Source organism: Diabrotica virgifera, chromosome 7 (assembly GCF_917563875.1).
Source record: "Diabrotica virgifera virgifera chromosome 7, PGI_DIABVI_V3a".
NCBI lineage: Eukaryota > Metazoa > Arthropoda > Insecta > Coleoptera > Chrysomelidae > Diabrotica > Diabrotica virgifera.
This window is the reverse complement of record NC_065449.1, coordinates 19,826,788-19,848,946: the sequence shown is the minus strand read 5'-3', so window position 1 is coordinate 19,848,946 and position 22,159 is coordinate 19,826,788. Positions and strand designations below refer to the sequence as shown.

General features: G+C 33.3%; 2 protein-coding genes across 2 annotated transcripts in view; both read left to right on the top strand.

Moving 5' to 3' along the window:
- Positions 1-12,932, top strand: part of LOC114327705 (N-acetylglucosamine-6-phosphate deacetylase) — a 39,974-nt gene extending 27,042 nt beyond the window's left edge. The window contains exons 5-7 of the mRNA XM_028276404.2: positions 6,366-6,507; positions 6,600-6,776; positions 11,539-12,932. Of these exons, the coding sequence (XP_028132205.2) occupies positions 6,366-6,507; positions 6,600-6,776; positions 11,539-11,732 (513 nt within the window). The 3' untranslated portion in view covers positions 11,733-12,932. The remainder of the gene's footprint in view (positions 1-6,365; positions 6,508-6,599; positions 6,777-11,538) is intronic.
- LOC114327693 (brain tumor protein) overlaps positions 1-22,159 on the top strand; it is a 396,953-nt gene that overhangs the window by 121,779 nt on the left and 253,015 nt on the right. The gene's annotated exons all lie outside the window — the stretch shown is intronic.

Below are 22,159 nucleotides of genomic sequence, written 5' to 3'. Positions count from 1 at the left end.
TTTGACAAAATTTCTTTTACAATAAGCTCTTGTGCCTTTGCGTCTATCTTTACTGGACACACACATGTGCTTATGATCATCTCTGTTATGGCTATCAAGTGCTCCACTAAACGAGAAGTCTCTGCTTACTTTTGGGGCAATATATATATATATATATATATATATATATATATATATATATATATATATATATATATATAATGTTCTTGAACTCCTAAGTGGAGCATAGAGCTTCAGTGAAAACGCGCCATCGGGTTCTATTTTGCGCTAGGGCCTTCACCTCATTCCAAGACTTTCCTTGACTTCTTATCTCGTCCATGATGGATCTTCTCCAAGTTTGTGCTGGGCGACCTCTTTTTCTCTTTCCTTGGGGATTCCACTCTAGGGCATTTTTGCAATACTGGAACTATCTTTTCGGAGTGTGTGACCTATTCACCCCCACTTTCTGTATTTTATTTCATTTTCTACCCTCTTTTGTTGGGTCAGGTGTAGCAGATCTTCGTTTCTGATGGTGTTTGGCCAGAAAATACGAACAATTCTACGTAGACATTTGTTAACAAAGACCTGCAATTTGTCTGTAAGGTATTTTGTCACTTTCCAGGTTTCACATCCATAGAGTAGAACAGACATAACATTTGACTGGAATATTCGGATCTTTGTCCTTGTAGTATATTCTCCAGACCTCCAAACAGGGTTAAGCATGCTGAAAGCTTGTTGAGCTTTTCGTATCCTCATACGAATATCGTCTTCTGTACCTCCGCTTTCTGTTATGACACTTCCAAGGTACGTGAAGTTCTCCACATTTTCAATCTGCTTGTTGTCGATATTAAATAGCGTGTTGTTCCTTGCATTTATTCTCATCGACTTGGTTTTACCAATATTGATTTTTAAACCTATTTTATTGGCCTCAGTGGATAGTGTTTCCAATTGGTCGGCCACATCCTGGAACCTTTGTCCTAACAGGCAGATATCGTCGGCGTATTCCAGATCACTTAGGCGTGTGGTTAACGTCCATTGTATCCCTTTTGTGTCGAAGTCTAGTTTGGAGAGAACATAGTCCAGAGCTATGTTAAACAGAAACGGAGAAAGCACACATCCCTGTCTGACTCCAGTAAGTACGTCAAATTCGTCACTGTTGACCCCATTGTGTGTCACGCTGCACGTCGCCTCAGTGTACAGTGACTTTATAATGGAAATTATTTTATGGGGAATGTTTCTTAGCTCTAAAATTTTCCATATAGCAGCATGAGACAGGCTGTCAAAGGCACGTTCGAAATCGACAAAGACCATGTATAGAGGTGTGTTCCATTCAACCGATTGTTCCATTATTACCCTCACTGTATTAATGTGATCTATGCAGGAAGATTCTGGTCTAAAACCTGCTTGATTCGCTCGAAATTCAACCTTGTTTGTTAATCTTTTATGTATGATGATCGTAAAAATTTTATTTATGACGGTAAGCAAGGTTATTCCTCTCCAATTTTTGCACAGTGTGAGGTTGCCCTTTTTTGGAAGCTTAATAATATTACCTTTTTTCCAGCCCGCTGGAATGCGGTTTGTTTCCCACACCTCTCGGATTATGGGGAGCAAAAGTTCAGCGGTTAGATGCGGGTCAGTTTTAAGTAGTTCGGCAGCAATGTTATCGATTCCCGGGGACCTGTTATTTCTCAGAGATTTGATAGCTGTTATTATCTCCATTTTGGAAGGGGACTCGCAAGATATATGCAAGTCTACATTCTGCGGGTTTTCGACAATTTCATCCGCGTTATCCCTGGGCGTGCCTAGCATCTCCTGAAAGTGCTCTTTCCATCTCTCTACTTGATCATCCGTTGTAGTAAGTAATTCACCTGTCTTGGATCTTACAATGTTCGAACAGTTGGGCCCATTTTTTGTTAATCGTCTGGTAATTTGGTACAGCTCTCTAGTCCTGTTGTGTTGTGCAGCTGTTTCTGCTTGTTTTGCCAGTTCTTCAGCCCACCTTCTTTTGTCTCTTCTTGCATTCCTTTTAACTGCTTTATTTAGTGTTTCATATTCTTGTTGTCGGTTCGTTCTTCCTTCTACAGTTCTTGCTTGCAAGATATCCTTTTTTCGTTGTTTTCTTTCCTCGATAAGATTCCAAGTTTCATCTGATATCCATTCCTTTCTATCTTTCTCTTTTTTACCCAGTTTGTCTTCAGCTATTTCTGTCAGAACATTTGCCAAATCTTCCCAGCTATTTACTTCACGTTCTCTTGTTTTTACTTGAAGCTCCTCCCTAAACATGTGTTTTCCTGGAAGAGTTTTTAATTTGTTCAGGTTATATGTGGGTCTGTTGGTGTTTCTTGTGATTTTGTTTTTGTTTTTTGCCATCTTGATTTTAATGGTACCAATTAACAGATGGTGGTCACTTGCGATGTCTGCTCCTCTTTTATTTCGTACATCAAGAAGAGATGATCTCCATCTTTTTGATATGGCGATGTGATCTATTTGGTTTTCTCTGGTATGACCAGGGGCAGTCCATGTTACCTTGTGAATATTTTTATGTGGGAAGATGGTTCCACCAATAACTAAACGGTGATTGGAGCAAAAATTTGTAAAGCGCTCTCCATTTTCATTCATCGCTCCCAGGCCATGTTTGCCCATTACGGTTTCTAAATTAATATTATCTTCTCCAACTTATAGTATACCCCTATACATTTTACTGATTTTTAAACTTTCTTCCTAGACCCCCTTCAATCCTTTTTTTAGTTCAGTCCCTTCTGGTTTTGGCGGCTTTTGGATGAATGTAGATTCCAAACACTGCAAAGTTGTATTGCAAAACTCTTCAAAATGGAAACTTTAAGAGCTAAAATCACAAATTATTTCAAGAATTACATCCAATGTTTTCGTAGATTCCAAACCTCGTAGAGGGAAGATAACTGAACCAATTGACAAACGAAGACGGGTTTGTTTTATTTCAACTGATCTGCCTAATAGTTTTTAATATGCAGCGAAGTGTGTGTGTTTTTAATGTGCACCTCATGGTGGATATAACGTATCCACCATTTTCAAGAAAAAAAAAATATTCCCACTGGCCATGGGGGACATGCGTTATACACCAGCTTAACCAGAAAAGAAGTGTTGCCCCTGAGGCCTGTTTTTTTATACACGGTGTCACTCTGTGTTTATTAATCCTCCTGTGAATACACACAACCAAACTTATACATATACAGGGTGTTTCATTGGGAAAGTAACATACGTTAACTACAGAAAGGGGACACTTAGGCGGTCTCAAAAATACCAAACTTAATGGGTCTTACTCCATTAATAACAAAGGTACTGAGTGTTTCATCTATTTTGCCATTTTCTTAATTGGTTCATAACTTTTTAACCACACTGTATATTTATTTTATATTTGGCACGAAAATATCACTTAAGCCGTACAATAAATTAATTTATTTACAATTGTAAAAAATCCAGGTCATGATTAAAAAAAATTGGAAAAATATTCCTACCCAAAAACAACACCCTGTACATTAAATTTTTTTAAAATGGATTTTTCAGTTGAAAAGAGGATGAAAAACTAAATTTAATGGTATACTTTGAATTTTTGGCAAAATGATTTTTCTCGTAAAATTTTGAATTTGAATTCTGAAATTATGTGAATTGCGAAGCTCAAAGTAAAAAAAATTAAAATATGATTTAATTTTAATTAATAAGTAGAAAAAAATTGAAATACAGCTTACAACTTGTCAACCGCACTGTATATTCATTTTATATTTAACACGCAAATATTCTTTTAGGTGTCCAATCAATTAATTTATTTACAAATAAAAAAATCCAGGTCCGGATTAAAAAATATTATATAAATATTCCGACCAAAAAAAAACACCCTGTATATTAAATTTTTTTAAAACGGATTTTGAATTTGAAAAGAGGCTGAAAAACTAAATTTAATGGTATACTTTGAATTTTCGGCAAAATAATTTTTCTCGTAAAATTTTGAATTTGAATTCTGAAATTATGTGAATTGCGAAGCTCAAAGTAAAAAAAATTAAAATATGATTTAATTTTAATTAATACCATTATTTAACCTAAATTGGTAAAGTATTAACATTTTGACACATAACAATAATTTTTGATGGTGGTAATTTTGAATAAGTACTTTAGTTTTGAATAGTTATGCTGCACATTTTCTCTGTTTTGTTATAATTTTTAGATACTTTGTTGATTAAAGTGATGTATTCTTTATTGACTCTTTATGATTTATTCAATATTTAAAGATGAATATTCGCCATTAACTATTTGTCACAGATAATAAAAAACACTGAAATGTTTTAACATTTTACCAATTTAGATTAAATAATGGTATTAATTAAAATTAAGTCGCATTTTAATTTTTTCTACTTAGAGCTCTCGTAATTGACATAATTTCAGAATTCAAATTCAAAATTTTATCAGAAGTATAATTTTGCCGAAAATTCAAAGTATACGACTAAATTTAGTTTTTCATCCTCTTTTCAAATGCAAAATCCATTTTAAAAAATTTAATTGTTATGTGTCAAAATGTAATATATAGGGTGTTCTTTTGGGTCGGAATATTCTTACAATATTTTTTAAGCCAGACCTGGATTTTTTATAATTGTAAATAAAATAATTTATTGGACACCTAAAGGAATATTCGCGTGTTAAATATGAAATAAATATTCAGTGCGGTTAACAAGTTGTAAGTTGTATTTAATTTTTTTTTCTACTTGAGCTCTCGCAATTCACATACATAATTTCAGAATTCAAATTCAAAATTTGACCAGAAAAATCATTTTGCCGAAAATTCCACGTATACCACTAAATTTAGTTTTTCATCCTCTTTTCAACAAAAAAATCCATTTAAAAAAAATTTAATATACAGGCTGTTTTTTGGGGTCGGAACATTTTTACAATATTTTTTAATCCAGACCTGGATTTTTTATAATTGTAAATAAAATAATTGATTGGACACCTAAAAGAATATTCGCGTGTTAAATATAAAATAAATATACAGTGCGGTTAACAAGTTGTAAGTTGTATTTCATTTTTTTTCTACTTAGAGCTCTCGCAATTCACATAATTTCAGAATTCAAATTCAAAATTTGACCAGAAAAATCATTTTGCCGAAAATTCAAAGTATACCACTATATTTAGTTTTTCATCCTCTTTTTAACTAAAAAATCCATGTTAAAAAAATTTAATGTACAGGGTGTTGTTTTTGGGTCGGAATATTTTTCCAATATTTTTTAATCCGGGCCTGGATTTTTTACATTTGTAAATAAATTAATTTATTGTACACCTTAAAGGATATTTGCGTGCCAAATATAAAATAAATATACGGTGTGGTTAAAAAGTTATGAACCAAATAAGAAAATGGCAAAATAGATAAAACACCCAGTATCAGTATCAGATATAACCTGTAGTTAGGCTGTGGAGAGGTGCAACAGGAGAAAATTTAATTTTCATGCATGATAATGGACCTCCACATACCATTAGAGTGACTAGAGACATCATTGAAGCAGAAAGTATCCCTTGTTTGAAGTGGCCTGCTTGCTCACCCGACCTTAATCCCATAGAGTATTTGTGGGATATGCTTAAAAGAAAAATTAGAGCTCGCCGGGATAATCACACAACACCGCACGGCTAGTGTACAAGCTGCTGTTGAGGAATGGAGAAAGCTACCACAATAAAATGATAATAATTATCAAATTATAATTTGATTAAGAGCGTGCCCACGAAAACTGAAGCTTGCATAAGAACTAGAGGTGATAACACTGACTACAAAAAAAAAACAACAAAAAAATTAAAACAATTTAAACATTATTCGTTTTACATTGAATTTTTTTATGCTATTGACTTTAAAACAAATAGTTTCAATTTGTTGTTTAAATACTTTATTTAGTGTTTTATTTAATTGATATGTATTTGTTATTAAATTGCTTTAAAATTAATATTGCTTAATATAATTTTTAAGACAAAATACATTTATCTACTCCTAGTAAAACGTACATTTAATAAAATTAAAAATATATCTTATCTATAAAGTACATTTATTTTTATAATTTTGTGGGTTAAGTGTGCACCTATAGGTATTTGTTTCTAGATAACATAGTACTTCAAATACATAGTATATAAGTAAAGATTATTTCACAAAAAAAAATAAAAACATGTAAAATGAAAATGATAAATGCTGTGCAAAAGTCACTGCAGAAAAAAATAGAACACCAGAGAGTATTTTTGAATAGCCTTGAACTTGAGGACTTCTTGCTACAAATAACTTCATTGCCAATGACAAAGCCCACTATACAATTAAAAACTCTCAGAACAATTCCTCCACTTGTATTTTTTTAATAAAACTTAACAGTAACAACTTGTTTTAGTTTCATCATCGAGATCCCGGACTAGTTGGCCTTTTAACATCCGATCAATTTCCTAGTAAAGACTTATTCTTTGGCATCATATCAGACGGAATACACACACATCCCTCGGCTCTGAGGATAGCTTATAAGGTACATCCTGATGGTAAGAGTGACTTTATGTACCGGTGATAGCGGAATTTTTACCCAACTCCATAATATTTTAGGTTATGTTTGGACTTAATTTTTTTTTTTCAGGTTTGGTGTTAGTAACGGATGCCTTATCGGCATTGGGTTTGAAGGATGGGCGACATAAAATCGGACAGATGGACGTAGAAATAAGGAGCGGCATGGCTTTTGTAGCAGGTACTAACACTCTTTGTGGAAGCGTTGCCAGTATGATTGAATGCGTCAGGTTTTTCATCAATGCTACAGGTAAAATAATACTCACAATATTAAGTAAATATTACAAGAATAAAAAACCGCTAAACGCCGTAAAAATATGAGTGGCGCATACAATATTCCAGCTACAAAAGAGCTGACATGAGTATTACGTGGCGCGAAAATGTATTTTCATTTTGATGGAAAATAAAATTCTAGTTTTATTTTGAAATATTTTTTCCATAATATTTGCTAAATTTGAAATAAAACGCGCCACAAAAGAGTAACTTTGATACAGTTTGCATTTTGAGACTCTTTTGTGGCGCGTTTTACTTCCAATTTAGCAAATATTATGGAAAAAATCGTTCAAAATAAAACTAGAATTTTATTTTCCATCAAAATGAAAATACATTTTCGCGCCACGTAATACTCATATCAGCTCTTTTGTAGCTGGAGTATTGTATGCGCCACTTATTTTTACGGCGTTTAGCGGTTTTTTATTCTTGTATCAGGAGTTTTTTATAAATTAAATGTATGAAGTTAAATGTAATGTTTCTCGATTACACGTTAAGCGTTATAAATGGTCACCTTTTTTGCATTCTCTCCCAAATGATCTAGTAGTTACGATACCAGACTTGTGATAAGACAATCCGTGTTCATATCCCAGCCATCTTAATAATTATGGCCGGCAAATGAACTCGGATTGCACGATCAATCTTAGCGTCGTAACCACTACAACTACATAAACCATTTCGGCGGTTATGGTTAAATGGATTATACTTTTGGAGCTCGATTACTTCTGAACGGTTTAACCGATTTCTATCATTAAACATGAGTTTGAAACGTTATCACAAGTAGTATCTGATGAATTCAAGGTCAAGTATGATAACTGAGGGTATTACAGGAATTATTGAGCTTGAAAAACCGTTTTCCCCATAAGAAATAGATTTGATCAAACTTATGAAGTCTATAACATAACAATTCTAGAAAGTTCCTCTTCTGTCCTTTTCCTAGACGAATGAAAACGGAATGTGATTGCAAGGAGTCCTTTTTGTTTTCTATATTCGTCGTCTGCGGTCTTATAAATTGTAAAAGTTGCAGATTAAGGATGTACCAGAAAGAACTTTCAACACGAAGAGTCTCAGATTTAAATGACTATTTACCATTTTAATTTTATTGAGTGGTGAATTCTGCATTTGAGACTCTTCAATTTGTTAAGAGATGTCGCTGTATCTCGTCCCAATGGGAAATTCAATGATTTTTGAAATTCCCCTTAAATTGATGGTTGAGCTATTTTTCGATTCAGAGGAGTGCATGCTAGCGCTGTTGAGGAAGCCTGAAATGGTGGAAACAGCTGTCCAGCGATTATGCAACCCTCTGAATCGAAAACAAGCAAAACCATCTACATATTTATATTATAAAAATTCGAATTTTCCCAGATATGAGGTATACACTGTTAGACGCGTCAAGTATCCTCCTACAAACCCTCAGTTATTGGCGTAATTCGCAGGTTGAAATTTTGAGTAATGGTCAAAAAACCAAAATTTTCAAAGTTTAGTTTTTCAGTTTTTCGGCTATAATGAGCCATGTGTATGTCTGATCCTACCTGCTTAGGCACCATTTGAAAGCTTAACTCAACGTTATTGATTTGGTGTATTTGCGGTTTTCCTGTCTCTCCTTGAACCTAAGATATATACGTCCAAAAAATATGCAATTTTGTATCGACCAAACCCTATAGCTGGCTTATGGGTGGTCAAAAGTCACAAACTACACCGGTTTTGAATCCGCACTGACCCCCTCTTGAAACGTAGAAAAAAATTCAGATCGGTGTATCTTTTCCACACACATACATACATACATATCCACAAACATTTTCCCCTTTTTAAATAAAAATGGAGTCATACTTCTGAGCTCGGTAACTTTTGAATGGTATATCCGATTTTCAAAATTAGACATGCGTTGGAAAGGTAATGATCAGTACTATCAGAAGCCGCAAAGGCCGGACTTTTATTGAAATTTTTGGGAGTTTTAGGTTTGGGGACGAGAACGAAAAACAGACCCTAAATGGGCCGTAAAATCCACACCCTTGGACCAAAATGGAGATTTGACATATGGATGGGCGAGTCTTTTCCTAAACTTTAAGATGGGATTTGGTCAGATTTAGAAAGTCGAAAATTTCGTGTATATATGTATAGTGTCGCATGTAGGGGTATTGTGCGCCACTAACGAGAGCTGCGGTTCTCTGGTAATTTTTGGCGAGGTGCGTGAAATTACCTCTTTTGGCTTGGAGCTGCAGCAATTCAAATAATTTTCCATTAAAAAGCTTTGCAGTTCAGATTTCTGTCAGCGTGGCAAAATTCCAACGAAAACTTGGTCTCGATACTCAGGAGTAAAACTAATACAGAAAAATTCGCCATAAAACGAAATGAAGAGACATTATATTTCAAAGGTAAAGTTTTCAATCCTAATAGCAATATTAATAATACTGAAAAATATTAAAAATATTACTAAAAGATTTTTAAATTGAAAACTTATTGGTCCATTTCCCTGGTGACACCTCTAAGGCTGCAACATCCTAAAGAAAAATTATAGTGAAAGTTGTGCATCCCATAAAGATTTTATGGGGGCTTTGTTCTCTTAAACCCCCCCCTCCAAACTTTTGTGTACGTTCCAATTAAATTATTATTGTGGTACCATTAGTTAAATTCAATATTTTAAAACTTTTTATCGAGTTGAGGCTTCTTTTTTAATATGTTTATATAAAAATTTTATGGGGGTTTTGTTCCTTTAAACCCCCCAAATGTTTGTGTACGTTCCAATTAAACTATTACTGCGATACCATTAGTTAAACACAGTGCTTTTAAAACTTTTTTGCCTCTTTGTATTTTTTCGATAAGACACCTTTTATAGAGATGTGGCTTCTTTTTTAATATGGTTCAAAATATACCTAAAAATGTAAATCATAAATAAATTTTCATATTATCACCAAGTCTCCATAATCGTACTTAACCATATACAAATATGTGGTGGATTTGGATACAGATCTCGATAAAAACTCGACTTTTCGAAAAAGTACTACGAGGAAAAAAAGTTTTTAAAACATTGTGTTTGTTTAACTAATGGTACTACAATAATAATTAAATTGGAACGTACAAAAAAAGTTTGGGGGGGGGGTTTAAAGGAACAAAACCCCTATAAAATTTTTATGAGGTATCTAATTTTCACAATAATTTTTTCTTAAGATACTACTGCCATAATAATGCCACGTGTAAATTTTCAATAAAATAGCTCTAATAGATTTCGATATATTGGAAAAAATCGATTTTAATTTTGCAACTTCAAAGGGCTGTAACTTTTTTTATGTGCATACATATTTGTACTAATGTAAGTTAGGTTCAATGGAACTATTTTTGGTCTCAGAATATGTGATTACATTTATGACCTGTATTTTTGCAACTGTCTCTTGATTTCGTTTTACGGCGAATTATTCTTATTTATTTCTGTTATATTATTTCTTACTTATACTAGAGTATCGTTTATGGTATATATTTATTAACAGACTAAGTTTTCAATCTAATAATACATAAAACGTCATTAAAAAATATCATTCTACTTCCCATCAGATTGAAAACAGTGGGAACCTTCTCTGGTAACACCATCCGAGGCTTTTAAAAATTATAAGCCATACGGGTGCCAAGACTATCAGAAGCTGAGGGAATTTTAAAATTTGTAATTCACGTCCCGTCAGCTCAGCGTAGTAAAGCTCCAACGAGAAGGTTTCGTACGTACCCCAAATAGAGTAAATAAATTAAACATTAAAAATTTATAAACATTTTCAATTTCGTTGCAACCTGAAACCTACCACGCTGAGCAGATGGGACGTGAATTACAAATTGTAAAATTCCCTCATCTTCCTATACTGCCGTCCTAAGATAGAAGGCAGTATCTCCGCAAATGTAAGTTTCGAGATAATGCAGATTTTAATAAACAAGGCTGAGCCACCATGAAAATATTTATGGATTCTAGAATTGTTTAACTGCGTTATAGTGCTTTTTCTTATCATTGAATAAGTTTATTTTTTTATAAGATATTTTTATAAATTTTAATGAAAATGGCGGTTACTGCTTTTACGCAAGGTATGTTCTTACAACCTTGCTTAAAAGCAGTTAAGCAGTTGCTAGATTAAAAAGCATTATCTCCATTTTTTTCTGTAGGAGATACTGCCTTTTAGGCTTGTATAAGATACTTACTGCCTTTTAACTAAGTAATGCCTAACAAAAAGTTGAGTTACTGCAATTTTAATAGTCTACCAGGCCCAGGAATGAAGGCTTACTTCTTTATAACTTTGTTAGGTATATTAATAATTGTATAAGAACCCATATAAAAGAGCAAACTCGAAAATTGTAAAAATTGGAGATACTACCTTCTTGCTTAGGACAGCAGCATAGTCTTGGCACCCGTATGGCTTATAATTTTTAAAGGCCTCGGAGGTTGTTAGCCGAGAAGTTCCCACTGTTTTCAATCTGATGGGATGTAGAATGATATTTTCGTTCGTTGCAATCCGAGACTGCACGCGTCGGAGTATCCTGGTTCAGTCAGAGAAAAGAGCATGTGTGTCTACTGACGAGGGGTAAAAAAGTCCCGAAACCGGTGTAGACGTTTGCTGCACTCTCTAATAGAACTAGAATAAAATGCTGCTGCGTTTTCAGGTTTCAACGGAATTGAAAATGTTTATACATTTTTAATAAATATTTATTACTTTAGTATGAAAGGTGCCTAATCGGTAATCGTATTGAAACGAACAAATATTTTGTAGGTTGCCCATGGGAATATGCTTTAGAAGCAGCCAGCTTACACCCGGCTAAAGTTTTAGGAATAGACGATAGAAAAGGACGCCTAAACGCAGGCGCAGATGCTGATTTTATTGTACTAGATAGCCATTTGCAATTACGATCTACGTGGATAGCCGGGGAAAAAGTTTACGACACCCTACGACCAGATTACCATTAAAGATGTTTTAACAAATTCAGTGTATAGGAGTTCACAAACGTAAACTACTTAATGTTGAATGTGTGCGGAGTGTGTTGGTCTAAAATCTTTACTTTATACAATTTTATATAAAAGCATATAGACGAAAAAAAAAAATAATAAAACATATAATTTTTTCTAATCTACTTTGTAAAAGTCGCATCATCACGTCATTGATTTATGATTTTAAAAAGTTGTGATTCGTAATTGGGAAAAGCTTGAATAATCGAAACATTTAAAATTGACTTCCGAGAATAGTTTCTGCACTCCAGATGTGTCTCTCTCTCTTTCTGTCCCTCCTATGGCGCTACAGCTTAAGCCAGGTCATGGCCTCCCCTTCCAAATATCTCTGACCCTATCTGTTCTCCTTCAGTTGTCCGCCTTAAAAATATCTCTTTAGTAGTCCACTATAGTTCTACTAGGTGTTCTGTCATTATCCATTCTTAAGCACAATCAAACAATTATTACAGACGTTTTTCTTATAAGATAATTCATACATATTTTACACAGAGTCGGAGCCAGCCCATCACTCTGTTTTAGCCCCGGTAGTAGTGATGTTGATTATAGTTACTTTCGAGTAATCGTTACAAATCGTTACTTTTGTATAAAGTAATCATTTACAGTATTCGTTACTTTGATTACTTTTGTATTTGAGTACCGGTAATGATATCGAGAATCGTATTTCTCAGTAGGTAGGTTTTATTTTTATTTTCATTCTGTGAATTATCTACTATCTAATCTACATCGGCAAATCGCGTAGATCTAGATAAAAAAATAGTATATATATTTTACGTATACCATTATACCTCCCTCTGTTTCATCTTCTACATTCTCCTCACACTCACACCCTTAAAACGCTTCATACCGATAACGATATTCGATAACACTCGTAAAATACCGGTCCCGTCCGTTACTCGCTGGGATACGATTGGTAGAAAGCAGTGGCGGCTCGTACCACTTTAAGAAGGTAGTGCCACAACTCGGGCAGCCGCCAAAATTTTTAGTGACGGATTCACGATATTGTCAAAAAAAGGTATACTGACAACAAAAACTAAAAAAAATATGCGCGGATACTTTTATCTTATGTACATATCTTAAGTTTATTGATCTGAGGTGCCAAGCAATTGTCCAACATTGATCAAAACAGTTCCGTAAATTAATTAATAATAAAAACCTCTTAACCTACCACCAGCATTTACTGCTGATAGTGCTTGAAAATTGTTATTACGATTTAGTCTCTATTTACCAATTTATAAAAATAATACTATTTCATTATTCACACACATGCACAAATTTTTGTAATGTCACTTTTAAAGTTTACGATATATGAAGTTCATTCTTCTATTTTTTGGTTGCAAAGTTTTCAATGACTTTATAATTAAAATTATCAATACAATTTACAAAATGCTTTTCTGCAGATAGCATACCTAAAGCACTAGGTTTCGATGTAAACATCGAAAAACAGCGTTCTGCTTCAGATGTTGATATAGGAATGGTAACTAAAATACTTAAAAGTTTAATAGTTTCTTCAAATGTGCTTTTTGAACCTTCCCTCTACAATAAAACCGATAGCGAAACAGCCCCAGAGGTAGTACTTAATTCGCCTCGCTAATACAGTACCTACTTCTAATTCAGTTTTAAACCGAGTTTTGCTTAAAAATTAAAATTGTCTCCATGGTTCATTAAGAAATGATTCGGAGAACTGATGCTTATAAGCAGAAAACTTCTCCGACATAAATAAATTAGAAGCAACTAAATGTCCGGAGAAGGTAGACCTTTGAAAGATCTGGTACTTTGAATAATATGAACCTTTAAGTCGTTGTCTAATTCGGCGCTAAAATTGACCAGCTCCTTAAATATGCCTCTATTTTCTGAATTTTCTTTTTCGTCGTGACCTCTTAAAGCTAACTCGAAAGCTCCACAACACCTTATAACATTTGTAGTTTTTTTTCTAGCGAAAAACCACCAAAAAAATTTTTAAAATACTAATCTTTATTGTCAATTAATAAATTAAACTTAAGAAATAATCAAAATATTATCAAAATACCCACGATCATGATGCACCAAAAGTTTAATTATAAATACAAAAACTTTTTAACAGAAAATATACATAATAAAAGCGACAAACCAGCACGTAAAGAAACTCAAAATAAATAGACCTGGCTTCATACCCTCGTGCCTGGCACAGAGATTCTAATGTTAAGGTATACTAATAGTCCAATATAGCCCATTCTCTGTCACTTACATATAATGCTCGTAAAATCTTTCTCTCTTTACTCGTGCCAGTACTGACTTCGGCGCGAAGGAGATTCTCCTGTCGAATACTCTCCGCTGTCGGCAGGGATGGTATTGCGCCCATAGTTGCCATATTTTATATAATTTATGAACATCAAAAGAAATACACACAAAAAAATTAATAGGAATTAAAAAGTTTTGAAGATAAAAAATATGTTTATGGATAGTTAGCAAGGTAGTGCCATGGCTCTATGGCACTACCTCACGGGCCGCCACTGGTAGAAAGTAATCAAGTGTACTGGTTGTAGATACAATAGTCGTTACTCGCTCTGATACGATTGGTACGAAGTAATCAGAGTAATAAAAGTAGATACAATAGTCGTTACTCGCTCTGATACGATATGTACGGTAGATACAATAGTCGTTACTCGCTTTGATACGATTGGTACGAAGTAATCAGAGTAATCAAAGTAGATACAATAGTCGTTACTCGCTCTGATACGATTGGTAGGAAGTAATCAGAGTAATCAAAGTAACGATTTGCCTCTCTGTATAGTAATCATTACTTTCGGTATTCGTAAGTAACGAGTACTTTGTAACGAATAGATACTTTTTCAATATCACTACCCGGTAGTTATCTGGGAGAGATCTGTCAATTACTTTTGGACTGGTACTTGAGCTTCTGATTATTCTTCTTTTTTAAATTAAGGAAGTCTGCAACAGTGAGGTTATTTCATCTAGTAATAAGAACAAATTAAAGCACGAAAATTATCTGTAAACAGTAGTGAACGTTCCTAAATTATCAACATAATGAACATAACAACCAAAGTAATTCTAAAATTATCTTTTAAGAGTATTTCTTACCACTTAAAGCAAGAAAATTATCTGTAAACAGGAGCGAACGTTCCTAAATTGTCAACATAACAGCCAAAATTATCTTTTAAGAGTATTTCTTACCACTGATTGTACTGTGATGACATCATCAACTCTTCGTGAGTCTTTGCCATGTTTACTATTGCCTTCCATGTTTGTCGGTCCTGTGCAACTATTTCCCATTGTCTCACTCCCATTTTCTCTAGATCTTCTCTGACTGCATCTCTCCACCTTTTTTTAGGTCGTCCTACAGACCTTCTCCCATATGGCCTTTCCCAAAATACACTGAAACACAGTGGCGGCTCGTGATTTTTACAATAGGGGAGGCATACCTAACTGTAAAATATCTAGACAAATTTACACTAAAAAAAATCCTCCAAAAAAATCTAATTTAAGGCCCCATTTTTTTGACCATTTTTTATTTACATTTTATAATATCATCATAATTCATAATTTCATAATATCATATCATTTTAAAAATAGTTAATCTAATTGTAAAAGTATATTACCAAGGTTTGTCTCGTTTATTTGTTAAAAATTCCATCTCTGTAAGTAGATATGCATATCAAAATAAATACAGATTTGAAGTTTTGCAGTCCATACAGGTTGAAGGTTCACATTTTTTAAGATACTCAACTGAAGTTTTTTAATTCTAAAAGCGGGCTACTGCGAATCCAAAAACACGGTAAATTACCGATATTTTGCTTAGTATTACAGATATCGGAAAAAGTTATTTGAACAAGTTGTTACAAATATTATTCTAACCCCATATGCCAAATTTCATCACAAAATTCGCACTTTTAGTTTTTTCATTATTTGTAGTCAGGATCCTAAAATTGGAGCGGAGGCTGCTGGCCGATTAGCCGCCCTTGCTAAATCTCCGGGCGGCGTGTGCGTTAGGCGATAATGCAGCGCTAAGGAGACCGGGTCTCCTTAACCGCTGCTGGGATGCGCGGAGCATTAGCAAGTGAGACTTTCCGGCCAGCAGCCTCCGGTCCAGTTTTAGGATCCTGACTACAAATAATGAATAAACTAAAAGTGCGAATTTTGTAATGAAATTTTGTATGTGGGGTTAGAACATTATTTGGAACAACTTGTTCAAATAACTTTTTCCGATATCTCTAACGCGAAGCAAAATAGCAAAGTAAACAAAACAGTGTAGCATGTGAAAAAACTTTATGGGGATGCTAAGCCTCCCTTGCCTCCTCTGACCAGCCGCCACTGCTGAAACACTTTCCCATAAACACTGCCCTGCCCATCTGAGTCTACTGACCTTTTAAAAAATTTATTTTTTATAGAACATTACATAATCTTTTTGATTCAAACAACCTAGAAAATCGATTGAACATCTCTCAATCACGAATCCCAACTTGCTATTAATATTCTTATATACATTTACTTTTGCAGTACCTATCGGATATTTCGGTCTTGATATAAAAATAATAGATTTTGTATTATTTTTTCCCGCCTTTTCGTCCATCTATTTGTCTAATTTACTAGTAGGTCTGGATCCCCCATAAGAAAAAAAAGTTGATTAATAACAAGCTGAAAATTTGTTAATAGCTTAACGGTGTCTAGTCGGACAAACTTTGATATATGGGAACACTGGATCAGGGGAAGTTTTAATGGTGGAACAGGTTAAAAATTTGGAACGTCAAACTACGAAAACGTCAGATGTATTTTGTCGGACAGAACTTCCAATTGATTTGTTACCCTTTCATTAAAATCTCATGCAAAAATCAGACTGCTATTACTGTTGTTTTCTGCACAGAGATGGCCTCTAAATACACATTTGAGGCCATCAGAAGGGGAGGTTAGATATGTAAGTTCAGTCTAGAACACGCTGGTTTTTCCCCTTCGAATTAAGTGTATACTAACATATTATACGAAGCAAGTGGACTGTATTATTCTAATTAAGATCAAGTAAAATGAAACAAAAAAAAAAATAGCTTAAAATACATTATTTAATGTTGAAACGACCAATTATTCACAAATTTACACAATATTTTTGACAATCACGACAAATAGACACAATTATAAAAGCTGAGAAAAACCCTTTTACGAAATTACATACAATATTGTACTTGACCTAAAATAACCAAATCAGCTGTTAAAAATATCGTAAATGAATCAAAACAATAATTAATAACACTCTAACCATCTGAGATGATAAAATCTCCGAAGTGAATATGATACGATACCTCGTAAATGACACGTATTTTAAAAGAAAGAATTATTGGTCATAAAAATATTAGGGCAAAAACAATATTGAACTTCGGTAGGTCAATGATACCAGAGTATAATGAAGGAAAATATTAACAAGCGTTTATTACGAGAAAGGCACACTATTAAAATCAATAAAATCGTAAAATCAATATATGGATTTATAATATGTCAATAATATGTATTAGGTATTGCTAAAATACCGCATAAAAAATAGCTAATACAGTTTTCCAAAAATGATCACTAAACACATGCAATAATTATTATTATAATACGATACAACACAGAAAAATATTAGACCAGTAAGGATCTGTTTTTAGGTGGATGTGAGAGGTGGCATTCAGATTTTTGCGGATAAAGTTAGCCGATAACTTCATTAATAATAATTGATTTATGCTCCTTCTCAAATATGCCCGGAACATTAATAAAAAAAAAATAAAATATTTAAAAATTTAAAAAAATTTCGTTTTTTTCTACTTTTTTTGCTTATAACTTTAAAACGATTCATTTTGGAACAAAGTCGTATAGGAATAAAACAAAGATAATTAAATTTTCTATCAGATGCGATTGGTTAAAAATGTCTTAATTTATCACCCTTGCCGCAAAATAGCAATAAATATAAAATAAGGGGGCAAAACAAGCCTGTCCTTATTCAATGATTTTCCATCACTTAGGTTACACTTGGAACCTTCCTAATTCGCTTAGAAAATTTTTGTAATGTGCTAAAACCGTACACCATTTCATTAAAATTGACTTACTAGATTTTGAATAATAATTTTGCAATCTAAATTTTTTTTTTTAAATTAAAATTTTTTCAAATCTTGCACAACAAAAACTAGAACATACAAAGATTTGTCAATTTTTTTAAATATAAAGAAGCACTCCACCTATCTAATGCACTTTACAGAATTGAAATCGGATTGTTTAAGCAGCCTCAGCAATGTTTTAAAGTTATAAACAATTTTTTGGCTTATAAACAAATTAGTCCTGTGGCCAGGAGGGGGTGCTACGGGCTCCTTTATTTAGATGAACTTACCCAAGATTTTTATGTATTTTTTGACCCGTAGAACACGATTTTTTGGGTAAAAGTTGATCCGGATGTCGATAAGATTGTTATAAACAAAGAACTTGAGGAATTACATAACATCGATTTTTCGCAAAATAAAACATTTTTTTGTATTTCTTGGGTAATTCTAAGCAAAAAATGTTCTTACAAGTTTTTTCGTAGGATGCATAGTTTTCGAGATAAACTTTCAAAAATTCGAAAAATTGCAATTTTTGAACGCGAATAATTTTAATTAAAAAATAAAATAGCAATTCTGCTGACAGCATTTGAAAGTTTAAGTCAAATTATACCGGTTTTAATTATTTGCATTGCTAAAAATTAACTTTTTTTATTATTAAACAAAGCTATTTGTTTATAAGCCAAAAAATTGTTTATAAATTTAAAACATTGCTGAGGCCCCTTAAATAATCAATTTTAATTATGTAAAGTGTATTAGATAGGTAGAGCACCTCTTTATATGTAAAAAAATTAGACAACTTCTAAATGGTCTATGTACTTTTTATTCAGAAAGATTTTAAAAAATTTGAACTTTTTTAAAAACATTTAGATTGCAAATTTATTATGCAAAATCTATTAGGTCGATTTTAATGAAATTTGGTACACGGTTTAAGTATATTACAAAGAATTTCCTAAGCGAATTACTAAGGTTCTAGGTGCCACCAAAATGGTTAAAAACATTGAATAACAACAGGCGTATTTTGCCCTCTTATTTTGTATTTATTGCTATATTGCAGAAAAGGTAATACGTTAAAACATTTTTGACCAGTCGTATATCATACAAAATTCAATTATCTTTATTTTATTTCTCTACGACTTTATTCCAAAACGAATCGTTTTAAAGTTATAAGAAAAGAAAGCAGAAAAAAATCGACGTTTTTCGAAATTTTTAAATATTTTAATTTTTTTATTAATGTTCCGGGCATATTTGAGAAGGAGCATAGGTCAATTATTATTACTGAAGGTGTCACCTAACTTTATCTGCAAAAATCCGAATGCCACCTTTCACATCCAAAAATATACGTTTTTTCACAGATCCTTACTGGTCTATATAGAGATATGTTTAAAATTAATGTCTATACGATTAAAGACCCAATGTCTTTGCAAATTCGCGCTTGCACTTCGCGACGTTAAAAGTTATTTGGAGAAAAAGGGTATCTGGTGATACCACAGCAACGTAAAATGTACTTTAAAACTCCCTCTCAGAGACGTACAATGCAGCAGGATTGCTGTAGTCTATAGCAAGGACATCACCTCCTAGCAGAGCAGCTCAGGAACGATGATGTCTGGATCCCGTCATGGGACGCAGGGTAGCCCTTTGCTACCAAAAGAAGAATACCTTCTTCGCTCAACGAACTGTGCACAACTGGCCAATTTTCCCCCGCTGACTGGGATTAAATCAACACATTTTTAGGGGGTCTCTTCTTCGATATTGGCTTGGTACTCAATTAAAGAAAATTAGTTTTAGGGTTTATTACCGATTTTTCATTATTTCCGTTCCGTGGACGCAGTTACCATAATTTGAATGATGCCATATCGACACGTTCCCAATAATTATAAACCAAGTTGTAATTAAAAGTTCGTATATTTATAGTTCATAAAAGTTCAAATATTAGACGTGATACTTTTTTACGATGTCTAAGAGCTAGCAACGTTTTCGAGAAATTATTTTAACTATACGGGGAGAACCATAAGTTAAAAGAAAATTGCGGAACTGCAACAATTACTACATAACCAACATGATTCCTGTCATTTGACATGTTCTTCGTGTTCCACTCATTAAAATGCGCAGTTGGTGATAAACACCAGTCTGATTTTTGCATGAGAGTTTAATGAAAGGGCAACAAATCCATTGGAAATTCTGTCCGACAAAATACATCTGAAGTTTTCGTAGTCTGACGTTCCAAATTTTTAACCTGTTCCACAATTAAAACTGCCCCTGTTCCAGTGTTCCCATATATCAAAGTTTGTCCGACTAGACACCGTTAAACTATTAACAAATTTTCAGCATGCTATTAATCAACTTTTTTTTCTTATGCGGGATCCAGACCTATAGCTTTTTGCACAAACCATCCCAGATCATTGAAGCTATCCATTTTTATTGTTATTTGTTTCTTTATTTTAAAAAATTTTAGGAAGTACTGCATAGAAAGATTATATTAGACTCCTTTTTAGAAAGGGTTGTATATTTTAAAAGAGGCAATATGTACTTAAAAAGTCTGTGATGTAGTTTAAGGTATATTTTTGGCTTTATAGAGGAATAAAGGGTTATTTACACATAGAGCATAAATTTTAATGAAACATGTATTGTGAAGACATGAAGGGAGGGACAAAAAATTAACAAAACGCTCGCTGCGATAGATTATTGTTTAACTGTGATCACATTTTACATACAGCTGTAAGGTAAATGTTAAAATAAAATTAAAAAAGCATTTTAAGTCTATATGTTCACTGTTATATCACAAGTGTAAATTATGGAGTATACCTTATTCAATTGTGATAAATGATCAATAATATTTATTTAAATTTGATAAACCCAATATAAAATTCAGATAAACATTTGCTTATTCCAAATCCATGCTGATAGTGCAGTTTTTTTAATATTTATTTTTTGAAAGACCAACAATAAGTTACAAACGCTAAAAAAGTGATCACAGTGTATGCATTCTTTTTCTGTCAGACGTCGATATCGGACTCATAGGGAATTCACAAAATTTACATCGCTAAACTGCTGCTGCGGTGTATTGGTTTTTATAAATGGCGCGTTTACACGGTGCGCCTTGTCGTGCAAGTTGCCAGGTGTATCTAAAGCAAGGAAAGGCACAAAGAGAGGCAAAACGAGAAGCGAGCATGGTGCACCCACACCTCAAGCCGGGCTCAAACGACTAGTTAAGTGTACTTGGCGAATAATCGTTACTTGCGTATACTTGACATGCCGTGCGAGTGGGTTACTATAAGATGAAATGGTCTGAATATGGGCCCTGCACATAATGTGGGCCCCCAGTAAATGTATCTATAGTTCAAGAGGCAGCGCTGAAAAATCTCTTTGAATTTACTAAAGCTAGATTTTTCTCAGTTGATCACTGTGATTGTGTAGAGAAACATACTGCAGTCGGTCAAGCGAAACGTAGAACAGGGGTTACTGAGAGGGTATCAAAGTTGCTTTCCTACGAAGGTAATTAAATCCATTTACTAAGGCTGAAAATCAGTACACACATTCTAAATTGAATATAAATAAAAGTTATTATAGTCGGTCAGCTGTATGACGGGACAGAGCCGGTCGGTCGGCCCCAATGAATGTACAGCGTTATTCACTATATTTTGACCCCCTTATAAACTGCTTTATTTACAGAGTTAGAAAAAAATTTAAAATACAAAAGTTAATCGATTTTTAAATTATGATTTTTTGACATATATATCGTACTAGTTAGGTACGTCATCCATTTGGGCGTGATGACGTAATCGACTATTTTTTTTAATGGGAATAGGGGTCGAGTGCTAGCTCATTTGAAAGGTTATTCAATTCTCTATTCAGTAATATAAACATTAACGTCATTAATTATACAGGGAATCCAAAAATGTTTTTTGGACACCCTGTATAAATAATTATCTTAATTTTTATAGTACTGTATAGATAATTGAATAACCTTTCAAATGAGCTAGCACACGACCCCTATTCTCATTAAACAAAAAAGTTCATTACGTCATCACGCCCAGTTGGATGACGTCACTAGTACGATATACATTATGTCAAAAAATCATAATTAAAAAATCGAATAACTTTTGTATTTTACATTTTTTTCTAATTCTGTAAATAAAGCAGTTTACAAGGGGGTCAAAATATAGTGAATAACCCTGTACATTCATTGGAACCGACTGACCGGCTCTGTCCCGTCATACACCTGACCGACTATAATAACTTTTATTTATATTCAATTTAGAATGTGTGTACTGATTTTCAGCCTTAGTAAATGGATTTAATTACCTTCGTAGGAAAGCAACTTTGATATCCTCT